General features: G+C 41.8%; 2 protein-coding genes across 4 annotated transcripts in view; one reads left to right on the forward strand and one right to left on the reverse strand.

Moving 5' to 3' along the window:
- The window catches only part of YDJC (YdjC chitooligosaccharide deacetylase homolog), a 15,086-nt gene extending 10,956 nt beyond the window's left edge, over positions 1 to 4,130 (forward strand). The window contains exon 5 of one of the 3 annotated variants that reach the window (XM_050318778.1): positions 1,107 to 4,130. In XM_050318778.1, the coding sequence (XP_050174735.1) occupies positions 1,107 to 1,470 (364 nt within the window). In that variant the 3' untranslated portion in view covers positions 1,471 to 4,130. Of the gene's footprint in view, positions 1 to 4 lie in introns of all 3 variants that reach the window. The other 2 variants (XM_050318775.1, XM_050318776.1) reach the window with 2 other exon arrangements.
- UBE2L3 (ubiquitin conjugating enzyme E2 L3) lies at positions 3,544 to 22,229 on the reverse strand. Its single transcript, XM_050318781.1, has 4 exons — positions 22,129 to 22,229; positions 13,620 to 13,715; positions 9,559 to 9,745; positions 3,544 to 6,324 (listed from the first exon to the last, which is right to left on the reverse strand). Exons 1-4 carry the CDS (start codon positions 22,153 to 22,155, stop codon positions 6,170 to 6,172), a joined length of 465 nt encoding a protein of 154 aa, XP_050174738.1. The 5' UTR covers positions 22,156 to 22,229; the 3' UTR covers positions 3,544 to 6,169.
- Positions 22,230 to 22,511: the final 282 nt, after the last annotated feature.

Consider the following 22,511-nt stretch of genomic DNA (forward strand, 5'->3'; position numbering starts at 1 on the left):
TCAGGTCCACATCGGGACAGCGCGGTGGAAACCCCGCACGCCCGGGGCTGGCCGGGAACCTCCAAGAGCCGCCTCTCCGGGGAGGTGGGAACTGACGGGGCCGCCCCGGGACCTGCGCGTGTTTATCCGCCACGCTCCGCCCCCGCTCCGGCCGCTCCCGGCGGGGCAGGTGAGGAGGGACGAGCTCTTACCAAAACACGAACAGGGGGAAACCCAGGGAAATGCTAAGAGCGCGGGGGGCTGAAAGCTCGGGGAACTCAGTGCTGCAACTCGACTTCAGCACCTGTGCAGCAGGACCGCGCTGAGCTCCTGAAGCCGGCTTGAGATGCCGGAGAGCACACATTGCACAGCAGCGAGGTGTCGGCGAGGGTACTATATTCATACTTTAAATTCTTCTGCTAAGTCCTGCAAACTCTTTTCAAGAAGAGCCCAGTGTTCAGCTGGGCTCTTCTTTCATCATGCAGGTAAAAACTGCAGCCTCGGTTTCTTCCAAAAACATTCCCATTCTGCCCTCACATGCATTTGGCTCAGCCTCCTTGGGCTCATTCAGGCTGCACTATGGCCAATGTTTGCAGCCAGACTTGAAGAAAAAAGATCTGTGTCGAAGCTACTAAGAACCAGCCTGTAGCTGTCCTCTAGGAGTAACATTTTGTCCAGTTATTTTGGCTCTTTGATACATTCTGGCAGAATGCTTCTTTAGCTGAGTGGTTTCCATTTATTTCACTACTTTTGCGGTTATTATTCAGGTGTAAGTTATTTTGATAGTGTGGCATTTTTCAGTTTAGCTCTGCTTGTCCCTTTTGGGCCACCAAAATGCACCTGTAAGCTCACAGATACCAAACAACCCATGTGCTGTGACACAGTGTATGTCAGCGCTGTCCCAGCAGCAGGGCTGATGCTGGGGGTTGCTGTCACTGCAGAACTGGTGCTGGAAATAGGATCCTTGTTTCAATAAGGAAAGAGAAAGCATGACTGGCTTGAGGTTCTGTTTTTACTTTTGCTTAAAAGTTTTAAAATCCCCCTCCCCCTTTTTGGTCTTACATTGTAGGTTAAATTTTGATTCCTAATCGACTGGACATAACAGAGTTCTCTACCTACCTCGTTAGCATTAATATCAGTATTCCCTCCCCTGGCTCCAGGTGGCCTGACATTTATATAGGCCTGAGCACCATGGGCAAGAACATGTCTGTGAGCAGCATCTGGAGCGCCATCAACTCTGCCATCCTGGAGGTCACATCCAGTGTGCCCTCGCCTGCACACCCAGCACTGCAGAGCAGGACAGTGACCATTGAACTGATGGTGCACCCGGGGTACCCCAGTGTCCCACCTATTGGTGGCTGTGGGGAAGGACCAGATGATTTCTCCCAGTCCTGGGAGCGCCTCCATGAACTCCAGACGTTAATTAAGCCGGAGCTGCAGAGCCATTACAAAAGCAGGAACATTCAGCTGTGTTCATTCAAAGATCTTTAAATAAATGAGCAGACATCCATCCATCCATCCATCCATCCATCCATCCATCCATCCATTCTCTGAAGCCAGGTAGTTGCTGGTGTCCAGAGAACAGACATTGTTGCGAGTGTCACACTCCCTGGCACAGCTGACAGGACCTGTGAACAGCCTGGGAATGGAAGAGCAATACCCTGCAAGCAGCTCCAGGCAGTGCCCCAGAGCCACGACTGCCAGTTTTTAGGCCACAGCATCTGCTCTGTATGTGACATACCCCTTCTACGACACCCTAACGCAGTGCAGCACAGGGGCCGAGGCCCAGCTGCCTCCCAGGGCTCAGCTCCTGCCATCAAAGGAGCAGCACAGATATGTGCTCTGTTGTGAGACACTTTGCAGCACCCTGAGGGGTACCATCATTTCTCTTTTCAGACTTAATGGCAAAAAAATAAACATGCTGGAGGAGCAGGTGCTGGCTTTGGAGCAGCCGCTTGGTGTAGGTCGTGGGAGGCCTGGAAACCGTCAGCATTTGGTTTTTCTAAAGCACTCAGTCGTGGTCCCTGCCCCTCCACTCATCCCTGCTCATAAGTGGGGAGGGGGTGCAGGGCACGTCACTTTCAGAGCATTCCTCTGCTCAGAGCAGTCAGATAATACACGTGGCCCGCTGGGATCTGCAGCCCTTTCAGGAGCCAATTCAGCCGGCAGTAATTTTGTCCCTGCCTCTTTACATTGCCTCTTGGCATTAAGCTCCCATAGGAAAGTAACATTGGCCACAGCCCTTACAGAGAGGCTTTCTTATTTTTTTGATGACTGCGAGAACAGCAACTGTTGACCCATCTGCTATTTCAGTAACTGCTGTGTGTGTACAAGAGCAGCAGCAACTGATCCTGTCCTGCCCACTGCCCCTCAAGACAAACACAGGGATGGCCCTGTGCCAGCTACAAGCAGGTCTGCAAGGGGACAAGGTCCCTCTATCTGTCCCATTCATTCCTGCCACCAAAGCATTTGAACTCCAGTAAGCCCTAGCAATGCTTAACACTCTTAACTGCAGCTCTGTCACTCCTACAGAACTTTCACATGGGGAGAAATTATTTTAGATTGTGTATGCTCATTTTCTGCACATAAGTGATCCATTTAATGTAATCGGTTTTGCTAACCATGTTTTTTAATATTCAAAATGTCAATATGATCATCATTCTTTTAAATGAAAAATAAACTCAGGCCTTTTCTATTGTAGTGCTTCAGGAGGCTTTTGGGTTTGGTTACAGGTGGTGAGTAAATTAAACCCACCCACCTTTCTGCTCTCCCTGTGGTTGCCTGGGAGCTCCAGAAGGGTTTCCATTGCCTTTCCATCCTTAATGGGAACTATCTGACCTTCCCTGTAACACATTTGAGGACATTTTTGTCCTGTACAAATAGGAAAAACAAGGATGCTGTAGAGAATATTTTTCCAGATTCTTTCCTAAATTATTGTCAGAGAACTAATTAGATATATGACAAGTTTGTTTTTAAAAGCACTCCAGGCTGGGTCTGACCAGGGCAGTTGTTACCTTTTGGGATAACGCTATTCCAAGGGTTCTTCCAACGGGGACAGACCCGCGCTCCTAGCAGCCCCACCCACCACCGCCGCCCAGTGCCCGCCAGGATCACTGCAACCACCGTGACGGGACAGAGTTCAGCTGGTCATGGAATGTCATTGTGTTTTCATGGCTATTTTTAAGGTTTAAATTGCTTCATGTTCTAACCACTGAATTTGCCCTGATCACAACCAACCGGACATTACACACCTGTTGAATTTTGGAGGCATTTCCTGGCAGCTGAGCACTAGAACCTGACAGCAGCAGTACCCAAGCACTGCACTGCAAAGACAAAATGTAAACGAACACATTAAACCCCAAATTTTCATTTAATTGGAGAAATGAATAAAGAATACTAAAAGACTCCTAAATAGGGAACTTTTCAATTGCATGTAGGGAGATAAGAAAGTTTCTCAGTGGTTCTATGAAAGCTTTAAAGGCAACCCAAGTCCAAATTACAAATGATACTAAGATTCCAGTTAACCTCCAGACCTCTCTGAAAATAAAACAATGCCACAAAGCCTTTGAGAGCAATTTTTATTAGGGTAGCAGAATGGACTTGCAGAAAGCCTATACCAGTACTCCTGGGTGTAGTTTCACCACTGTGCTGCTTTTATTGTAGATGTTCAACTGCACATTTAGAATTCAGCATGGCTTAGGGAACCAGAGAGAACAAGAGCTGGATTTCCTGAGTTAAATAGGACTTCGCACTTGGATTTCTTCTCCTCAGACTTCAGCCACACAACAGTGTTGGATCCCTTTATTCAGAGGCTGCCCCCAGACAGCACCAGCACTTGGGTTACACATCTCGCAGTTTAGCAGTTGGACTATGGAGAACACACCAAGAGAACTGATAGCAGGATCTGTCTTCCATGTGACCTCTGCAGCTGGAACCGGAATGGCTGGTGCAGCACTGCGTGACTCGAGTTCCTTGGATCACACAGCCCTTCCCTTCCCTTCCAACAGCATCTGAGTCACAGTGATGCAGACAGATGCAGTCTTTGACCTGAGAGGCTTTACAACCACAGAGTAACTACTGAGTAGCAACGAGGGCAGCAAACTAGTGCTACAGTTTTGTTTCAAAATAAAATTTAGAGAATGGTACGTTTCCATGCCAACAGACATGATGAAAGGTACAGTAACTCAGGTGATGTGGAAGTTACACACTTCAGTTTGACAGATAATTTGGCATTATTTTATTATGAGTCCAAGTGAGCGTGAATGAAATAGAATCGGTACCAACTTTCTGCAAATGAAGACACAAAGATGTGAAAATTTGGTAGTAGTGCTCTCACAAGCCTGAAAACACTTAGGAAATGCAAGTTTCCGTAAATAAGGTGAATGTGGTTTAACTTTATTTACCTGCCAAAGAATCTGTCTAAGAACACTTAAACATAACATTTCTTAGCTCCCTAACTTATAAAAAAAATTACTTTCAACAGAGGTGAGGTACTGGGCTGTCATTGATTACACTAAATCAGAAATGAAAGCCAGATGAGAGGGATGAATGAGGGAATAGCAAATACACGAGGGAATAGCAAATACACGAGGGAATAGCAAATACACGAGGGAATAGCAAATACACAAGACATTACAACCAAGAGAGACTTACTGCTTGACACACTAGTTCCGAAAGGTTGCGAAGGCAGAGGCTCTATTAAAACTGAATTTAACAGGCAACCACGCCGGTGCCAGGGATTTTCTAACTCAGCTTCCTGCACATCAAAATTATATGTGCTCCCAGATACTGATGGATTTCTGGAGATAATCCATTTGCTCAGTAACAGACCCCAGCTGGAGAGTAGGGAGGACACAGCAGTTTGACTGTGTGGCAGTTTGACTGTGGAGCTACAAATCACTCTGGACTGGGGAGAGAAGGCAGGTGACAAGCAGCAGGGACACAGCCAAGGATGCTCAGTTCTGAACAGAAAGGGCTTGCGTAGGAGTACCCCAGAGCAACCGGTAAACAGCTCTGCCTGATTAAGCCACAGTGCCAGAATGACACTTGAACACACTGAATCACCTAACCCGTGTGTTTAAACACAGGAGCAGCAGCAGCAAAGCACATTCCTACCTTATTGCTCAGCCCTGTCCTTCCTCCAGTGCTGTTCAGAACCTGGCAGCAGAGGGGCTGGGAAGGGGCACAAGTGCCACCCCATAAACATGCGTGTTTCTTACGCATTCTGATGGAAAATGTTCAGAGATGACAGCAGTGCTGTTAGGTTTAGTTCTTGAACTCAAAATGAACATCTCCAAAATACCAATTTTAAACTCAAAAAACCAGTTTATCACTTTGATACCTCTTGGTCCTCAGCTTCTGACACTCTCCTGGATTGGTTGCAATGTTGTTCTGTGCACATTCCTGCTACTCTGCATAGGCATTAAGGATAGAAGTGAAGGAAATTTGCAATCGCATTCCACTACTTGTTTGCTACAGATTTTTTTCCCCAGAGTATTCCAAAAGCAGAACATAAGCCACATTCTAATTCAATGACGCACACAAAAACTTGGGTTTCCCCGTTTAATAGGCATTGGCCAGATTTACATCAGACCCAGACATTATTTCTGATTGGTTTTGTGGGATTGGGTTGGTTTTTGTTTATTATGTTACAAACTGAAGTTCAGGGGACCTTGCAACAAGTCCCACAAAGCACAGTGCAACATTTAAAAAGAAAAGTAAACAAAACTGCCAAACACTCAATCATTTTCTGCCAGAACTGGGATATTTTTCCTAAGACATCACTTTGAGGAGGGGCTTTAAAATTCAGTGAATGAACTCAAGATAGTGGGAACTGCAAGGAAAAATAAGAAATGACAGCCACAACCTTTTCAATTTAAGGGCAGAATATAAGTCTAAGATATTTTTGATAAATTCTGACAAGAAAAAGAAAACAGCGTACTTTAAAGTATATTGAAGCAGTGATTTTTAAACAAAGAAAGCAGAACTAGAACATCTTAAATTTTAATCCTTTCTTTACAGGTTACCTAGCCCACTTTTGATTAAGAAAACTGTAGAAAGTTAGTAACAGCCACAAGTTCACACCGAAAGGTGGCACTTGTCAATTTTCCATAGAGTCCTGCTTTATGGGGTGTCTCAAATGCACTGCTCCGATCTTCTATCATACGTTGCTGACAGCAGTCGTGCCAGATTAGTCCACTGGTCGCTTTTCACCATATTTCTTTGTAAACTCTTCAGCGTTCTTACAGAATTTTTTACGGTCCTTAGAGTATTCTTCAGCTAGGTCAGCCCGGAGGGGATGCTCGGGCTGTGGATCATTCACCAGTGCTATGAGGGACTGGATTACTGTCAAAAGAAGTATAGAGACCATCAGACACTAAGATGGTTAATTTTTAAAAATCAAACTGTAAGCAAAGTTCCCCAGTAAGAAAAGAGCTTTAACTGTATTTAAATACATCCCCATAAATCTCAGGCCTTTTCAAATGCAGGACATGAGTAAGCTGGAGCAATATGCCAAGATTTAGTTCAATGACCATGAATGAACACCAGGAAATTGTATTTGTAAACAAAATCAACATGAATAGAGACCAAAGTGCACTGCAAATGATTTCCCATAACTGGCATTCCCTCTGAAATACTCTCCCTATGGCTCAAAAAGAATCAAAGTTCCCAGACAAATTCATCTAAAGGGATTGGGTAAATATGGAATTTCCACCATGAAGCATTTTTCTCAACACCTGTCACAATGATGCAGCTGTGACTGGGCCTACTTCTGGAAACTCTTTTTTCCAGCTTTATTTCTCTATGACTCTTAACTCCCCTGTGAACAGCAGGCAAGTCTTCCCTTTACTCTCATAGTTCTTGACCAAGGCAGCCACCAGCAGAGATGCACCAGGCAGACAAAGGGGTGAGAGCTGGAAGGGGCATTTCCCCCCTGCTCGCAGCTATGTCACTGAGGAAATGTCATTCTTCAGGAAACAGAAATGCACCTGACATTTACACAGTGAGCCTCACCCACCACAGTGACATTTACTGCTACATTTTCCTCACACATTCCTAATGGTCACTGAAAGCTCACAAGGATAGGGAGTTCCCCTGTCCTGTCACTCAAAGGTCTACACAAAGAGCACTTCCCTGCCCGACAGCTGGAGCAGCATGAGAAACATTCATTCGAGGTAAGTCTGTGCTAATCAGAGTAAGACAAGGCAGCACTCCCAGGGTTTTTAATGTGAGTATAACAAACCCTCTTCACTTCATGTACTGCACACCACGGCCAGCTGCTTCCTCCTAAACTCACTTCCAACACTGACACCTGCCCCATCCTGCAGAGGGGTGTTCCACAGTTCAGCCACGTGGGTTCGGAAAGGCAGAGTCCGTCCTTTGTTCTGAAACATCTACTTAGCAGTTCAACTGGATTCTCCCTTGCAATGCAAGTTCCTACAATGCTTATCACTTCAGCAGAATCAGGAATACTAGAGTGGCTTCTTTTGGAGCGCTGATCTTGTCAAGCTCATACTCTTTTCTACCTTTACCTGACAGGAACAGGAACATACCTCAAACTAAATACTCAACTCTGGATTGCTAAACAGGAACATTTCTTACCAAAAATCTGAGTTGAAACTGCAACAAACTATCTAAGGAATGTATAATTGCTATTAGCTTCCTTCACAGTAACTCACCAGTCCTGGACTTAGAACTGCTATCACATTACTGACTGCTTATGAAACCAGCAGCAACACTGCATGTGACAATCCCTTCTCACTGAGCAAAACATGCTAAAATATTAGAGAGAAAATGTGTGTTCAATAACCTTATTAACACAGTAAGAAACATACATGCCAGAAAAAGTCGTAACAGGAACTGCCTCAATATCCACAGCATTTAGAAACTATACTGCCATAACAGTCTTTTTTAATATCAAGCATAAATAAAAAGTACAGCAGTAAGATGCACATTTAGTATGTGAATGAAAGGTGAGTTACTGATTTATGAATCTCTCCAGTTTCTTGACACCTCACTGAACAAAACCAATTACTTTGATATTGTACTAATAGTCACGTTATTTCATTGAGAAAGGCCCAAACAACAAACAGACTGAGGGTGATTTTTCAATGCAGAAGAAATCTGAAGCAAAAGGAACAGGCATTTAAGCAGGGCTGTAATAACACTGTCACAGGTTCATACAACCATGTAGTAACAACAGATGTTGACACTAAAACAACTTTTTGAAGAATAAGTTAAAAGACAAATGAAAGACCACAACACAGAAGATCATGAGCGATTTGCATTATTTTGGTACCCTGGGTTTGTTCCAAATTCTGATTTTAGCACAGCTTTTATTCACTGTCTCAGATAAAAAGGGAATTGCTGCTTCTCAGGGAGACACTAACTTTTTCCTGCATGCAAACAATTGCTTTTTCATGCAAACAATTGCTTCAGCAGTTCCAACTAATGCCAGCTTGCATTTCAAGCTGGGCAGACAAATATAATTTCTTTACCTAACTAGAAAAGGCTGACTGGACCAAGACAGCAGCTCAGGTATTAACAGAAGCGTTTAACACATTGTTTCTATCTCCTCTCTCTTCTAAAACAACTAGAGAAATTTTGCTGTTTTGTCTTTGGGGCAAGATCACACCAACTGTAAGTACTTCCATTAGCAGGAGGACACAGGATAAACAAATTTTAAGTACAGCATTGTTTCCTATCAGGAACACAGTTCCAGTGAAAACAACCTATAAGAGGAGCCTGGAAGATATACTTTCTCCTGTATAGCAAGATACTTCGGTGTCACCAAAGCTCTCGCACTGCTCTAAACTGTTACTCAACTGAATTAATACTTTTAAAAAATAAGCGTTTTTTGCAAAGATGTTTGCTCTTTCTATATGTATATAATAAATGCTTAATATCAAACTAATCATTACCTGCCAAAAAAATGGGAAATTCTCACCCCAACAACAGAAAAAAACCTACTTGAATCACACTCTCAGTCTGCCACAGAACCTGATGTACCATTTTTCCTTAAAATATTTGAATTCTTATTCTAAGACACCGTACACAGCAGACTTTACAGCAGCGATCTACAAGTTAATCTGTGTTATGATTTCAGATTTCGTTTATGACTCCCCTGATATTTTAAGCCATATCAAATTACTGAACCACACGGCAATTATAAAATATACAAAGCCTTGAAGTGTTAGACCCTTTCTTTCCAACATCAAGAAATGTACTGAAGACCTCTGGATTCTAAAGTCACTGTTTAAAAAGAAACACAAAACAACCCCCACACAAACTACCACCAAAATTTTCAAGTATACCAAAGACACTACCTTAAAAAACTCTTCAGTCATGAGGAGTTTTGTGGTTTCCTGGAGGTGGAAATGCCACATGTCAGTGCCATCACCTCACATGTCAGTAACAAAATGAGATTCCACAAGTTTTGGATACCTCTTATGATTCATGACACAAAACCTTACACCCCAAGAGCACCAGCAGCTGATAAGTTGACACATGGTTAGCTTTAAATTTAAACACACTACGAAGTTTCTCCATACCCCGTTTTCTCTCCACATGGAGTCCTACCTTGGTCAGTTTTGGTTGCTGGCTTCCAGTTTTCAGCACTAATTACTGGCAGACAAACCTGCCCTTTTTCATCGATGTTAGGGTGATAGATCTTTGTTTTAAATGTAATCTTAGGAGGTTTGAATGGATATTCTGCTGGGAAGTTGATTTCGATTCTGAAGGCTCCTTTATCATATGGAGGATTGTCCTGCAATAAGAAGGTGGAATGTCAAGAACGTGGCACATACTAATGGACTCAAGTGAAAAAAGCATGCTCCAGACTTGGATCTATCAAACAACCTCTTTGAAAGGCACTTTCTTCCAACATGTACTGCCATGTCTGTGTGTCAGGAGACATCAAAACCTGTTTGGGGACAGAAGCAATACAACCTGTACATTTGCATCCACCCTGGAAAAAGCAGACTGCCATTGTCCTGCAGCTGGCTGACACTTCTACCAGTAAGAAAGCATCCAACCCCATTTACTCTCAACTCAAGGTCCTATTTAACAAGTAGTTTTATTCCCAACTTTGTGTTTCAAAAAACATTGTAAACCCTTTCCAGGACACAAACAGGACGGTTGACAAGGGAAATGGGTTTTCTGAACAGAGTTATTTTATTTTGTGTGTCGTACAACATGGTGGCACCAGCAGCAAAGCAATTCGATTTGTCAGATCTCCCTAAATGTTCTGAGAATGTTTTTGTGCTGACTACACAAAAATCTGCTGAGCATTCATGGGTACTAAAGATAGATATTCACTGTGTCTGCTGATGAGAACATTCTGAATTTGTATGCAGTTTTAGCACCCACTCTTATCAGATCAGTTTTGAAGGAGCATGATGAAAGAACTGAGTTCTCCATGCTGAAACAGAAAAAACAATGCCCAGAATCTCACTTAGAAAACCTGTTAGACTAAAATCTGAAGACTAGGCTTCAGATACTGACTGCAGAAGGGAGGCGGAAGAAAAATAAATAAACTATTGCTACATTTAAAGCTTATGAAAATACTGTTCTGCATTGAAAACAGTAACTGTGGAATGAAGCCTTTCCAAACACACTGGGAACATGAATCAGGATGAGAGTTTCCAGTTGGTGTAAAGTATAACCACACACATTCTTCATTAGCCACCAGACCATTCTCTGCAATCAAACCCACTCCAGGATTTATCAGTATTGGGGAGCAGAGAGTGTTGTATTAAAATATTATTCAACAGAAAACATTTAAGTTCATCCATATGGAGAACCTGGTTGTGTGTTTTTAAGAAATACACCACAATTTCTGCAGCCAAGGGAAGAAGTAACTACAGTGGCTTTAAAATCACTTATTAAACAAGCAATCCTAAAAGCTTTGGAAGTTTAACAAATAATTTTTGGTGGTGGTGACAACTTAAGCAGTCAGTGCCCTCTCCCCCACAGCTTACTTGTTCTTGCCTCCATCCCAAGCTCTAATTTGTGAGGATGTTCAGTGAACAAAAACATGGGAAGTGACCTGCCTTAAAAACATCCATTTTCTTCATTGTACCTGACCAACATATTGAAACAAAAGTGTATGTAGATTATTCAAGCAATTAATTCCCAATTATTTGTTATATTTATTTTGACGTTGACAAGAGAAATAGAATTTTAAACACCAAAACAGACTTGGATTCATCTGAAGTACTTTTGCTCTGCAAAAGTTTGTCCACAGCCAGCAATTTTGATTAAGTGAAATGAAATTCACGGTACACCATCAGTACCTGCTACAAGGATAAGGAGCCTGGGGTAGAGACAATCTTGTTTTGACATGGAAATTGAACAAATAGTGTACCTTGGCCACTCATGATACACAAACTACCTTATTCTGCAGTTTATAACAGGAAAAAGAAATTGACCAGGTACCTTCAATTTGCTTCTCAATTGAGTGAACACCCTTAGAAACTAATAGTTGTTCTGAAGAGCAAAATATGTTAGAAACAAAAGCTTCTAAAGCTTTACAGTTCACCTTTACATTACCTTTCACATTAATTCTGTATGAACACAATAATATTAACCTTTATCTTTCACACCTTTATTAAGCAGCTGACCAAAGTAATGCCTAGTCATAGAGTTTAATAATCAGTAACTGGTTACTCCTACTGAAGTGTACTTCATTAAACCTTAAGCAAGAACATTTTCTGAATGCAAAAAGCATGTGAAATTTCAAATGCAAATACTCAGAGAAAAAAACAAACCCAAAAACTTGCAATCAGTTTGTGTGTTGCCTTTTTGAGCCATCAACTCCAGTACCAAAATAGCTGAAGAGGTGATAAGACTAAAACATTGCCTATAGATTATCCTCAAAATAAAAACCTATTCTACTCTTTGAACACATACAACACATTAATTACTATAGGAAGCATAATTTAATCACAAAATTCTCCCTTAACTATGCCACCAGTGAGTTTAAGGTTACTTCTCCTCTAACAGGGCATATTACGAACCAAAAGGCAGATCTGGAGCAGTTAACTTTATGAACATTTAAACATTTGTGATGCTTCGAATCGTTGCAAAACAAATAACTATGGTGAGCAGAAACTGTTAAAAATAGTTGCTGTACACCACACACTCCTAATTTAACAGGAAAAAGCAAGTATTTTTGTGTTTTGCCTTATTAGTCACGTTTACCAACCTTACATTGCTTCAGAGTATTATCAAAGCACTAAACTGTTACACACGAATCACAAACACAAGAGTGGCTGATTAAAGCAGTTGTTCCTCAGCTGTCAAATTTCAGTGTCAGATCCTGCTTGCTTTATTTGTAAGAGTAGTGTCAACCACTCCAAGGAATCACTTGCAGGCACACAAGTAAACAGTAACTAAATGTATTCTGCAGCATTTAAAGCAAAAAGGCCCAGTCATTATCTCAGCCTGTGTCTTGTGAACTCCTGAACAGCATCCGAGTAACAAGGCAGAGGCACTGCTACAAAGATGTCTCAAAGTCTTATATACATATATTAAAAAGACAGACTTCCACTGGCTGGGGGGGGCTTTTTGGTAGCATCCACAGAAAATCAGAACTGCTGACCCAGTGGTACAGCCCCAGTTGCTGTAGGCTTAGAAGTAACTCATAGAACCATGGGAGGCATTTCCCACTGCTACAGCCACAGCAGTGGGAAAGAAGTGAAAATCCAAGGGACTTTCAAACAAGGAATTTAATGCAGTAGATTTCCTGCTTTCCCCTTAGTAATAAATCCCTCTCTATTTGATTAACACAATGGTTATCTACTTAGACTAAACATTCTCCATTAGAAGACCATAGTGCTTATAAAAATATTTAATTTTTTAAAAATTAATTTTTTGGCACTAACTAATGCCTAAAGAAAGACACTTTCTTTTCAAGAGCTCTCTTCTGAAAATACAAACCTTTTCCTTGCATCAAACTTTTCCCAATACTCAGTTTTATCCTAGAAATAAATCTAGTCAATTAAAAAAAATAAATATGAAGCAGTAGAAGTATTTAATACTTCCTTTTCTTAATCATTATTTATGTTGATGTATATTTCGTACTTTAAGCTTAATGTAAAAAACTTAAATGTAGAAACTTAATATAAAAGGCCATTTGCTTCCCTCTTCCAACACTCAGTGCCACCACTGAGCTCCAGTGTTGGACCAGGCCTACAATAATGCAGCATCCAGGGATGGATCAGGAGTAGAACACCTTGCAGTTACAGGAAGATTTTTCTTCAGACTAGTTATAACAAACACAAAGTAACATATATCAGACTTGGATAAAACAAACCACAGAAGACACTCAAATGAGACAGGAAGATTATGCTCTTTGTCCCAGATTACACAGGGTGTCTGAAGAGAGACAAGATTTAAAACCAGGAGCACATTTCAGCTGCAGTATCACTTGTGTAAACTCACCCTGTATTTATTAACAACCAGCTGCTGCCCAAATGCACAGCTCTGAAGGATAGGTTTTATAATAATAAAAAAGGTAATCTTGTCGGGGTGCAGGAATTATTTCATGGTCACCAGCCACACTACTAAACTGTAGATTTATGACATACAAATGATCCTCATTTTAAAGCTCATAACAATAAGGAGTAACCTATACTCACAGGAACAATAAGCCCTTGCCAGGTCAATAAATTGGCTTCATCAACCTGGATGTTACGGAAGTTTTTCATTCCACATTTGCGGATTTCTTCAAGCTCCTGAAAAGCAAAGTAAAGTACAAAGTGTAAGTTAATAACTGTATTAAGTAAGATGCTCATAATTATTTTTCAAGATGCTTAGAGGTCGGGGTGGGTTTCTTTAATGTTAAAGCAGCTTGAGGTTGTAGTGGTGGCAACCCACACAAATAGGAAATAAAATTTTGCACCTGTAAAAAGTGAAATTCTCTATGACAAGATATTAAAAAGCTTATTTTTTTGTCAGGAAAACACAAAAATGCCTTGTTATTAACAGGATTAGAGATAGAATGAAGCAAAAGTATTAAAAAAGTACATTTACAAATGTTTTTCTATCTCAAGTGTAAATCGGTAACAGACCACTGATAACACCGTGAGGCACAGAGATAAAATACATCTAAGGACTTGTCTGAAGGAGAACAGTGATTTGGAAAAACTATTTCATAACAGTTTTAAACACAGGTAAAATCACTGAACAGGCCAATTATTTCAACTGAAAAGAAAACAAATTCCTGCATGACCAGCTTAAATTGATCCAAACCCAGAAAAATATCAATCTAACCCAAACAAGCCTTGTTTAGAGCAGTAACTTGAGAAGATTCAGCTTTCCCTCTCTTTGATACCTCAAAGCTCTCAGGACACATTAAGAGTCCTCTCTTTATAGCTGTGTCACTCTTGAACAAGGTATATTTCTGCAACAGTCAAACCATTTTTAATCAGTTAGTGATCCAGGTATCACCAAAACAAGTATTTCAGTATTTTTCTATTTAAAATTATTTATAAATCCCAGTGTAGGGACTGTTTCCTGGAGTATTTCACGAGAGCTGAAAAGAAACACATGGTTTCACTTTTATTTCCCCCACAACAATTACAGTCCTTTGCTGTTTAACTTTGCTGTTTTATCTTTAAAGAGAACTTAATTGAATACAAATTCAAAAGTCATCCACAGTCAAACACGGAAGTTTCCCAGTGCTTTCAGAAGTGCAGCACATGCCTGGTGGCTACATAGGTTAGGAAAAATGTTGCTTATACAGCAGCACTGGTGTGCTCTGACAGTGCTCTGCACTGAGTGCAGGCACCTTGCAAAATTAGGCTGGCTATTACTATGATAAAACCACACCAACTACAAGCAAAGGCATTACAGACTGGAAAACAAAAACCACCAGTTTTCCTGCTACAAGTGCTGTACTGTCCATTTTTGGGGGGAATTTAAGGTTTTTTCCCCTAAAATAGCTCTGTGTTCATATTGGATCAAATGTTTCTGCATCTGACAGGCAGACTTAATACTTGCAACAAGTTTTTGCATAAACTCAGCACAGTGATAAACCCAAAGGAAAATGAAATTTCCAAAAGCACATGAAACAAAAATCACACAAGAGCCACACATCAGAACATGAACATTTACATTCCCACTCACTACACCCACAAAAGCAAGAACATACTCCAAACACCGAAGTTTAACCTTGGAGTCTTGGACACTGAGTTGATGCCCAACACAGTCTTCATGACACTAAAATTTACTATCCAGTCTAGACCCATGGATTAATCCCCAAATTTCACTGCTGCTAGATTTATGCAATGTCACAGTCAGTTTGGGTGTTTGGTGGTTTTTTTTTGTTGTTGTTTGGGGTTTTTTTTGTTGTTGTTTTTTTTTTTAAGAGGCAAGAGTATTATCCTATATCCTTAAAGCAGAAAAACATATAAAAGCCACACAAAAATAATCCCATGAATCATATTCATAGGGATAAAGAGCAAACAAAAATATTCATAAGAAAATAACCTTTATTATCCCAGCTCTAAGTGATGCTTTACGAAAGCACAAATCCCCCCAATGCCTTCCTCTGAGCGCTCTAGCACAAAGCAGCAGCTCAGGGAGAGCCTGACTGATCCCAGACTGACTCTGCCCTGACAGGGTCAGGGAAGTAACTCACTCCAAACAGTTTTGCTGCTCTCTCCCATCCCACACAGAACTGTGAAGTCCTGGCAAACTACTACTCCACAGTATGTAAAAGGGACAAATTGTATTCCATACTAGATGTAACACATTGAACATTGGAAGCAAAATAAACTAAATAAGCAGTAGGTATTTAAGCATGAATAAACGTGCACAAATAGGCATTATCACAAGTGCCTTCACTCTAAAACAAGAAAAGGAAAATGGGTTTAGACTATTTTCTAGCTACTATATTACAAACATTACACATGATAGAAATCTCCCCCATTATGTCTCGGTGGGAGTGTAGATTTCGTGCAGGAGCTTTTATCCCAGGTTCAGACAAGGAATTACAATGTTGCTGGCCCAGAGAACAACTGCCCGGACACACAAAAAAACGGGAGGACTATGACTCTATAATTCAGGTATGCCATTAAGCTAATAAAACAAATTAGAAAAGTGTGGCTTCACATTTCTGGAAAATTAAACACCTGCATTTTATAGTTAGATTCTGGTTAAAAAACTGTATGCTGAATTAAGAAAAGGAAGATTCCCACACAGAGATCATTACAAAATTTTAAAACTTTGTACGCGGGCAACAAAAGGTTTAAAATAAACATGCAAATAGCTCCTCATTTCCCCTCAAGTCCACCACAGGAGAGAGGGAATTAAATGAGAAGACACTAAACAACAAGCCAAAAATTATTGAGACCATCTTCCTCTTTAATCTGACATCTGAGGCCTTTGCAGGAAATCGCTTCCAAAATCAGAGAAGTGGTAAATTACTGGAGTGTGTCAGGGCTCTGTCCTGCCCTTGTCCTATGGTTGGAGCCGACAGCTGAGCCAGAGACAGGCAGGATAAACCCAGCAGTTCCATCCCTTGCACACAGGCAGGACTGCAAAGGTCACGGACAACCAAGCCATCTTAGCAGGGCACGTGCCTGAACCATGCACTTATGACAGATCCCAATTTATATGAGAAATTACTTTTGTTATGCTAGAAGAGTTTAAGATTTCATTTGTCACTCCAAATGAATCAGGTTCCCTGTCAGACTTATTTACAAATAGCTTTTTTTTCACACTACTGTCCTCACAACCACAACACCACACAAGTCAGTCAGGAGTGGTAAGAACTTAACCATTCACAATTTAAGGCTGTGAGGGGAGGTTGTTTTGGCTTTTTTTTTCTGGCAACTCCCAAACCCCATAAAAAAGATTTAACTGCTTCAAAGCTATGGACACAGCTACAATTACAGCATAAATCTACTGTGGAAAAAGTGAACAAGCTAACTAAATACTTTCAAGCAGCACAGATTAAAGTTAACATTACATTTAACATGGGCTTGAGCAATTCCAAAGGGACAAAAACTACTTTATGAGGTAAAAGAATACAATCCAGATATTTATTTCAAAATAATACTTAAGAGTCTAGGCAGACAGTAAATAGATTAATACCCCTTCTTGACCTCCACTCCTTAATTTTGTCAAGTAACATAATTAAAAGAGCATAGGAGAAACGTAACTAAAGGTTAGAAGGCTGCAGTAAGAATTTCAGGCAGTCTTCATTCCCCACTCTGTTATCAACCTTGCATGTGACCTTGCTGCACTGGCTTCCCCCCTTACAAAACTGAAAGATCTTACTTCATGGGGCTGTCTTGAGTTTGGAGTTTGAAAACATTCAGAGAAAAAGTTATACACAGCACATGAAATGGATAAAACATTGTTCCAGAGGTGGTGTCTGATCTTCAAGTATATAATGCCGAACGTAGTCATAAAAGTACATACTACCTCATATACAGTGATTAAGGATTTGAAATTGTTATTTTCAATATTGTGTAATCATTTGTGCTGTTCAAATAAAATTTTAAATGTTTGAAATGAAAAAGAAAAGCAGCATCGGCTTAAAATGTAGTTAAGTCTTTCAAAAACCCTGCAACCATTTTATCCTTGCATCTTTCAAGTTTTGGGACTTCTCTAAATAAACAAGTTGGATAGGAAAATGCAGTGAAGGCAAATACTTGTAAGATTACCCTCCTAGAATATGGGAATAAGTGTAAGAGCTCATACAGACTTCAGGAAGTTCTGCATCAAGCCCAAATGCTACTAAATTCACAAATAAAAACAAAAGTCTACGGAAATAACTTTAAACCGTGATTCTCTAGAGTTTACAACTGATGTTTCCATCTTTAAAAATACATTCTCTAAAAGATGCCTGACAAAGCTAAACAGGTTCCAAAACACTGATCAGGAACTGAACAATTTCACTTTCTGAATTTACGTTACAGAAAAGCGTTAAAATACCTTAAAACGTAATTTTACCACAAAAAATCCCAACACAAACCCAACTAAAACCCCAAACAGAATCTAGCTCTTATAAGAAATAGCAGTAAGTTTCCTCCACAAAACTACAACCTTGTATACTCAGATCTTATTGACCGAGCAATCTACTTTTTGGCAAAGTATTTTTATTTGATTAAAAATCCTTTAGTCAATTCTCTGTTTCAGAAAGGGAAAATTAATCGATATTCTCACTTTTCCATACGGACAACTCTACATTGCTCAAAAGTACACTTCCCTTGTTACTGAGCGTGGAAGTTTGAATCAATTTTGAATTATTTTTCAAATAATGAAGTTGTTTAAAACGTGTTTATTTGGGAGGGTTTCAGTGTTTACAGAATCACAGCATCCCGGAGATAGCAGGCCACCTACCTGGGTGCGGCCTCATGTTTGTGTTTTATCATAGAGTTGAACAGTTGCATAAATGTTTGACTATGCAATTATGGAAGCAGAGTAAAAACTATAAGATTAAAATAACTGTCTACGTATCTCACTTCATATTTATTCTTTAAATCTATTTTCAATTTTTAACACTAAAGATACTTTTGAACATCTAAAAATGAGTAAACCAAAGTGTGGATCTTACAGATGATAGGCAGTCACCATGGAAGGGCACAGCTCCACACTTGGGGCAGCACAGCCTTCTCCAACACCCTGTGGAATGTGCAGCTCACCACCATGTTACTACACCGGCAAGTAAGTACTAAGAGTATCCAGCACCAAAATAGCTGCACCCTCTGCAGCCCCCCACTTCTTCTCCACACAACATTTAGCTATGGATCTCACATGGAGAACGGCTTGTTTTACAGTAGTGGGTGGCAGCTGTGAAAAGCCTTCCCCTGAAGTCTCTGGGAGCTCCGTGATTCCCATCACACATGTTCGGAGACAATTTGCTTTATACAGGAAAGCACCCTGAAGCCTTGTACCCCCTTAAAAGAGAAGCCTTAGATCCTAAGCATAATCACTCCATATCTGCCTCTTTTAATCCTGAGAGGTTGTCCACAAGAGAACATCCTTGACAAAGACTCCTTTATTCCCACCACTGACATTTCACAAGTAGTCAAGATTCAACAACTGTGGCTCTTTGAAGAGGTGTAATGGTGGCTCACAGATCAAACCTCCACTTCAGATGTCACTGGAATATGAGTCATTAGCAATGTTTATTTCCCATTTTTGCTAAGCTAGGTGTGCTCCTGGAACGGCACACCTCCCCTGAGCTGCTGTCAATCAGGAGGGAAGACTTCAGTTAAGACTATTTGATGCTCTGAAGTTCAGCAAAAATAGGCCATAAGTAAGGTCTTTGGCCTAGAGAACGTGATTTGCTCAAACACACCCTCAGATAACAAGTCGACCTTATTCTTGTTATAACTGTATAATGACAAAATTTGTAATGCTTCTTTCACACAGAGATTTGCAAACTGAAGATGCAAATGGCTTCCCCAATCTGTAAAGGACATCAATTTCCACCTGGAGAGTAGAAACTAGACTCATACTCCCAGTTTTCTACAGGCAGACAGAGACTTATTATGGACGTGCTACATCCAGCCTCTTTGAGCCACGGTGATTAATTTGAATAACTATGATGCATGACACGAGTCCAGAAAAAATGCAGTGCTTCAAAATCTTGGCAACACCTTAAGGAAACAGGAATTGCTTAATTTTATGTGACCTACAAAAAGTTTAAGGTTTAGTCTCACTTATCAAAGACAAACTTGATATTTAGCTCAAAGAAAGGACAGTTAATGCTTATCCTAAATTATTTCAAACATAATTGAGTGACACAGAGAAAAACCCTACTTCTTTTAGTTATAATCACTCATCATTCCAAGACCCTGAGAAAAACACCCCCCAGACTCTTCCCAATTGCAAAACTTCAACAGTGAATGACTTTAATTTAAAGTCATTGGACCTATGAATTTGGAACTTCAACACTGATATTAGGGTGATACACAGGTGAGTTTGGACCCTCAAATCATCATGCTGCAGCAATCCAGATGATGTCACTCCTACAAGCTCTACTTTGTTCCTACTGAGATGAATGGCAAAACCAGAGCCATTCGGGCTGACTGGACTCTCCACAGGCAGGAAAGGATCTGTTTATTTAACAGCCTTTGCAAATTGTGTGATAGAGCATCTTGCAGCTCTTGGGCCACATAAAAACCATACACAGCATGAACAATCCCCAAATATTGGGCAATAAAAAAGAAACTAAAAACATAAGAGGTAAGTTATCGATGGCTCTCTCCTTCCCACAGCCCTCCCTCTGAGAAACAACTGCCACACCAATTGTCTAGAAAATAAGGTTACACTGTCAAAAACTGCTTTTACTGCATTTTAATAAAAAATTAAAGTACTTAACTAATGTTTCAGAGGTACAGTGAAAATGAGGAGGGGGGTTGAAAAGCAAGAGGTACAACAATTTTCCTTGCCTTTCATATTTTTATTTTTTATTTTAAATTAAAGAAAAAATAATTGTAAATATGTATTTTTCCTATCAGAGTAGTAGTGACGTGCTTTTGAACAATTAATGCATTTTTTCAGAAAAGCTGCCTTACAAAAATATAGAATTAAATGGCTGTTTACTATCTCAAACTAAGGGGAACCCTATTTGAGTATATAGCAATAGTCATATTGATTATGACACTAAAGCCCTGATAAAACATAACAGCTATCAAAAATGAAATAAAAACTGAATTCCATCTTGCCAGGTTCCTTAGGGACAATTAAAGGTTTATGCCTATTGATTTAACACATACGAATGACGCTGCAAACAATGTATCTACTATTTAATTCTTAAAATGGTTTATAGCACATTTAAACTGATAAGACAAGCCTTATGGAAGCACTGCTGAGCTACTGGTTTCTTCAAAAACAACCAAGTTATAACGGTTATTTATATATCTGTACCATTAAGGAAATGTAGCTTCACAACCTGCCATCTTCATGTCCTGATGAAAACCCTGCCCTACTGGGGGTCCACATCCTTGAACCCAGCTGTTAAACTGGTATTAATAGACAAAGTTTAATAGAATTGTCCAAATATCTGTCAAATTCTAGCGTAAGGTTACGTTGCACCCCACAGGGGCAGGTTTTTTAATGAAGCTGAAACATCACCCAATAGTTACAGGACCTTTCCCCTCCATTTCCCCGGACTGGCCTGTAAAGTTCATTGATTTCCTCACAGGCACTTTGTATGCAAATCGTGCCGGGTATTGTCAGAGCATTTTATGCCACTACGTCTGCGTGTCCTGGGTAAACCTCACCGTTCACAGTTTGTGATGTTAACTGGCAGTCATAGACAGCATATAAAATAAATTTGTGTGCTTCGGAGGGCAACGGTTACCATTTTCCTCCTAAGAACCTTACTCCTCAAGCAAAATAATGTGAAACATAGTCCCGAGCAGTATTTTACAATAAGCCAAAAACGTGCTCTTGGTTAAAACCCAACCGGGGCCGTTTCCATTTCCATTCGCGACTCAGAACAAATAGAGCGAAGACAAAAACGTTACCACGTCCGCCGCGAATGAGGAAACTTCTGAACCCAGGTCCATGTTTCAGTGCGATAAACTTCTTACTCATACAAGGAAGAGGTTACTCTCCGAAACAACGAAAACGAAATTATTTCATCCCCGGCGTTCGGGGACAGTTCCTCACCGGGGCGAGCGCGGCGGGAGGGGCGAACCCCCCCGCAGGCAAGGAGGAAGGGAGGGAAGGAGGCGCTTCCCCGCCGAGCCCTCCCCCGGCAGGGTCGGCGCCCCCTCCCGCCACCCCGGGGATGCCCCGGCCCCGCGCGGCAGCGTTTCCTTCCCCGCGGCCCCTCCTCTTTGCTTAGTCACCGTGGAGACCCCCGAGGGAGGGGGTCGGGGCGGCCCGTGGCGCCCTCCCAGCGTCCCCGCCTAGCGCCGGGCGTTGTTCGGGCCCGCGGGGCGCTGCCAGAACGCGAGGCGGCGGTGGGAGCACGGCGTGGCCCCTCACGGCCGCGGCCCGAGTGCCGGTTGCTCCCGCTCCGGCCGCTACGGTACGGAGCGCCGCCGAGAGGCGCGGAGAAGGTCGGAGGGCCGGGACGCGGCAGGGGAGGCGGCCCCGCGGTGCCGGATGCGCGCGGGGCGGAGAGACGGCCGAAGGAGCCGGGCCTGCCCGGCCGACGGCCCTGCTCGGCGCTGTTACCTTCATCAGTCTCCTGCTGGCCGCCATCTTGGCTCTGCTACCGCGCCCCACAATGCATCGCGGCGCGGGCCGGCCCTGCGCTTCCTGCGGCGGCGCGCGCTGGGCGGGGCGGGGGCGGGACCTGCGCTCGGGTTCGGATCGGCTGAGCTCGGCCCGGCTCGGCTCCTGTTCGGCTGCACTCGGCTCCGTTCCGTTCGGGTTCGGCTACACTCGGCTCGGCTCGGCTTGGTGCGGGCTCGGCTCCGGGAGGCTCTGCGGTCCTCAGCGGTGCCTTTTGTCTGACTGCGGTTTTAATCATCGATCACTGCTCTGAAGTGCTGCTGTGCCTTATTCTGTGTACTGCGCATCCGCCAAATCTTCGTCGGGGGGCGACAGACAACCAC

The sequence above is a fragment of the Myiozetetes cayanensis genome, unplaced genomic scaffold, assembly GCF_022539395.1.
Source record: "Myiozetetes cayanensis isolate MyiCay16 unplaced genomic scaffold, myiCay2020 scf21, whole genome shotgun sequence".
NCBI classification, from domain to species: Eukaryota; Metazoa; Chordata; class Aves; order Passeriformes; family Tyrannidae; genus Myiozetetes; species Myiozetetes cayanensis.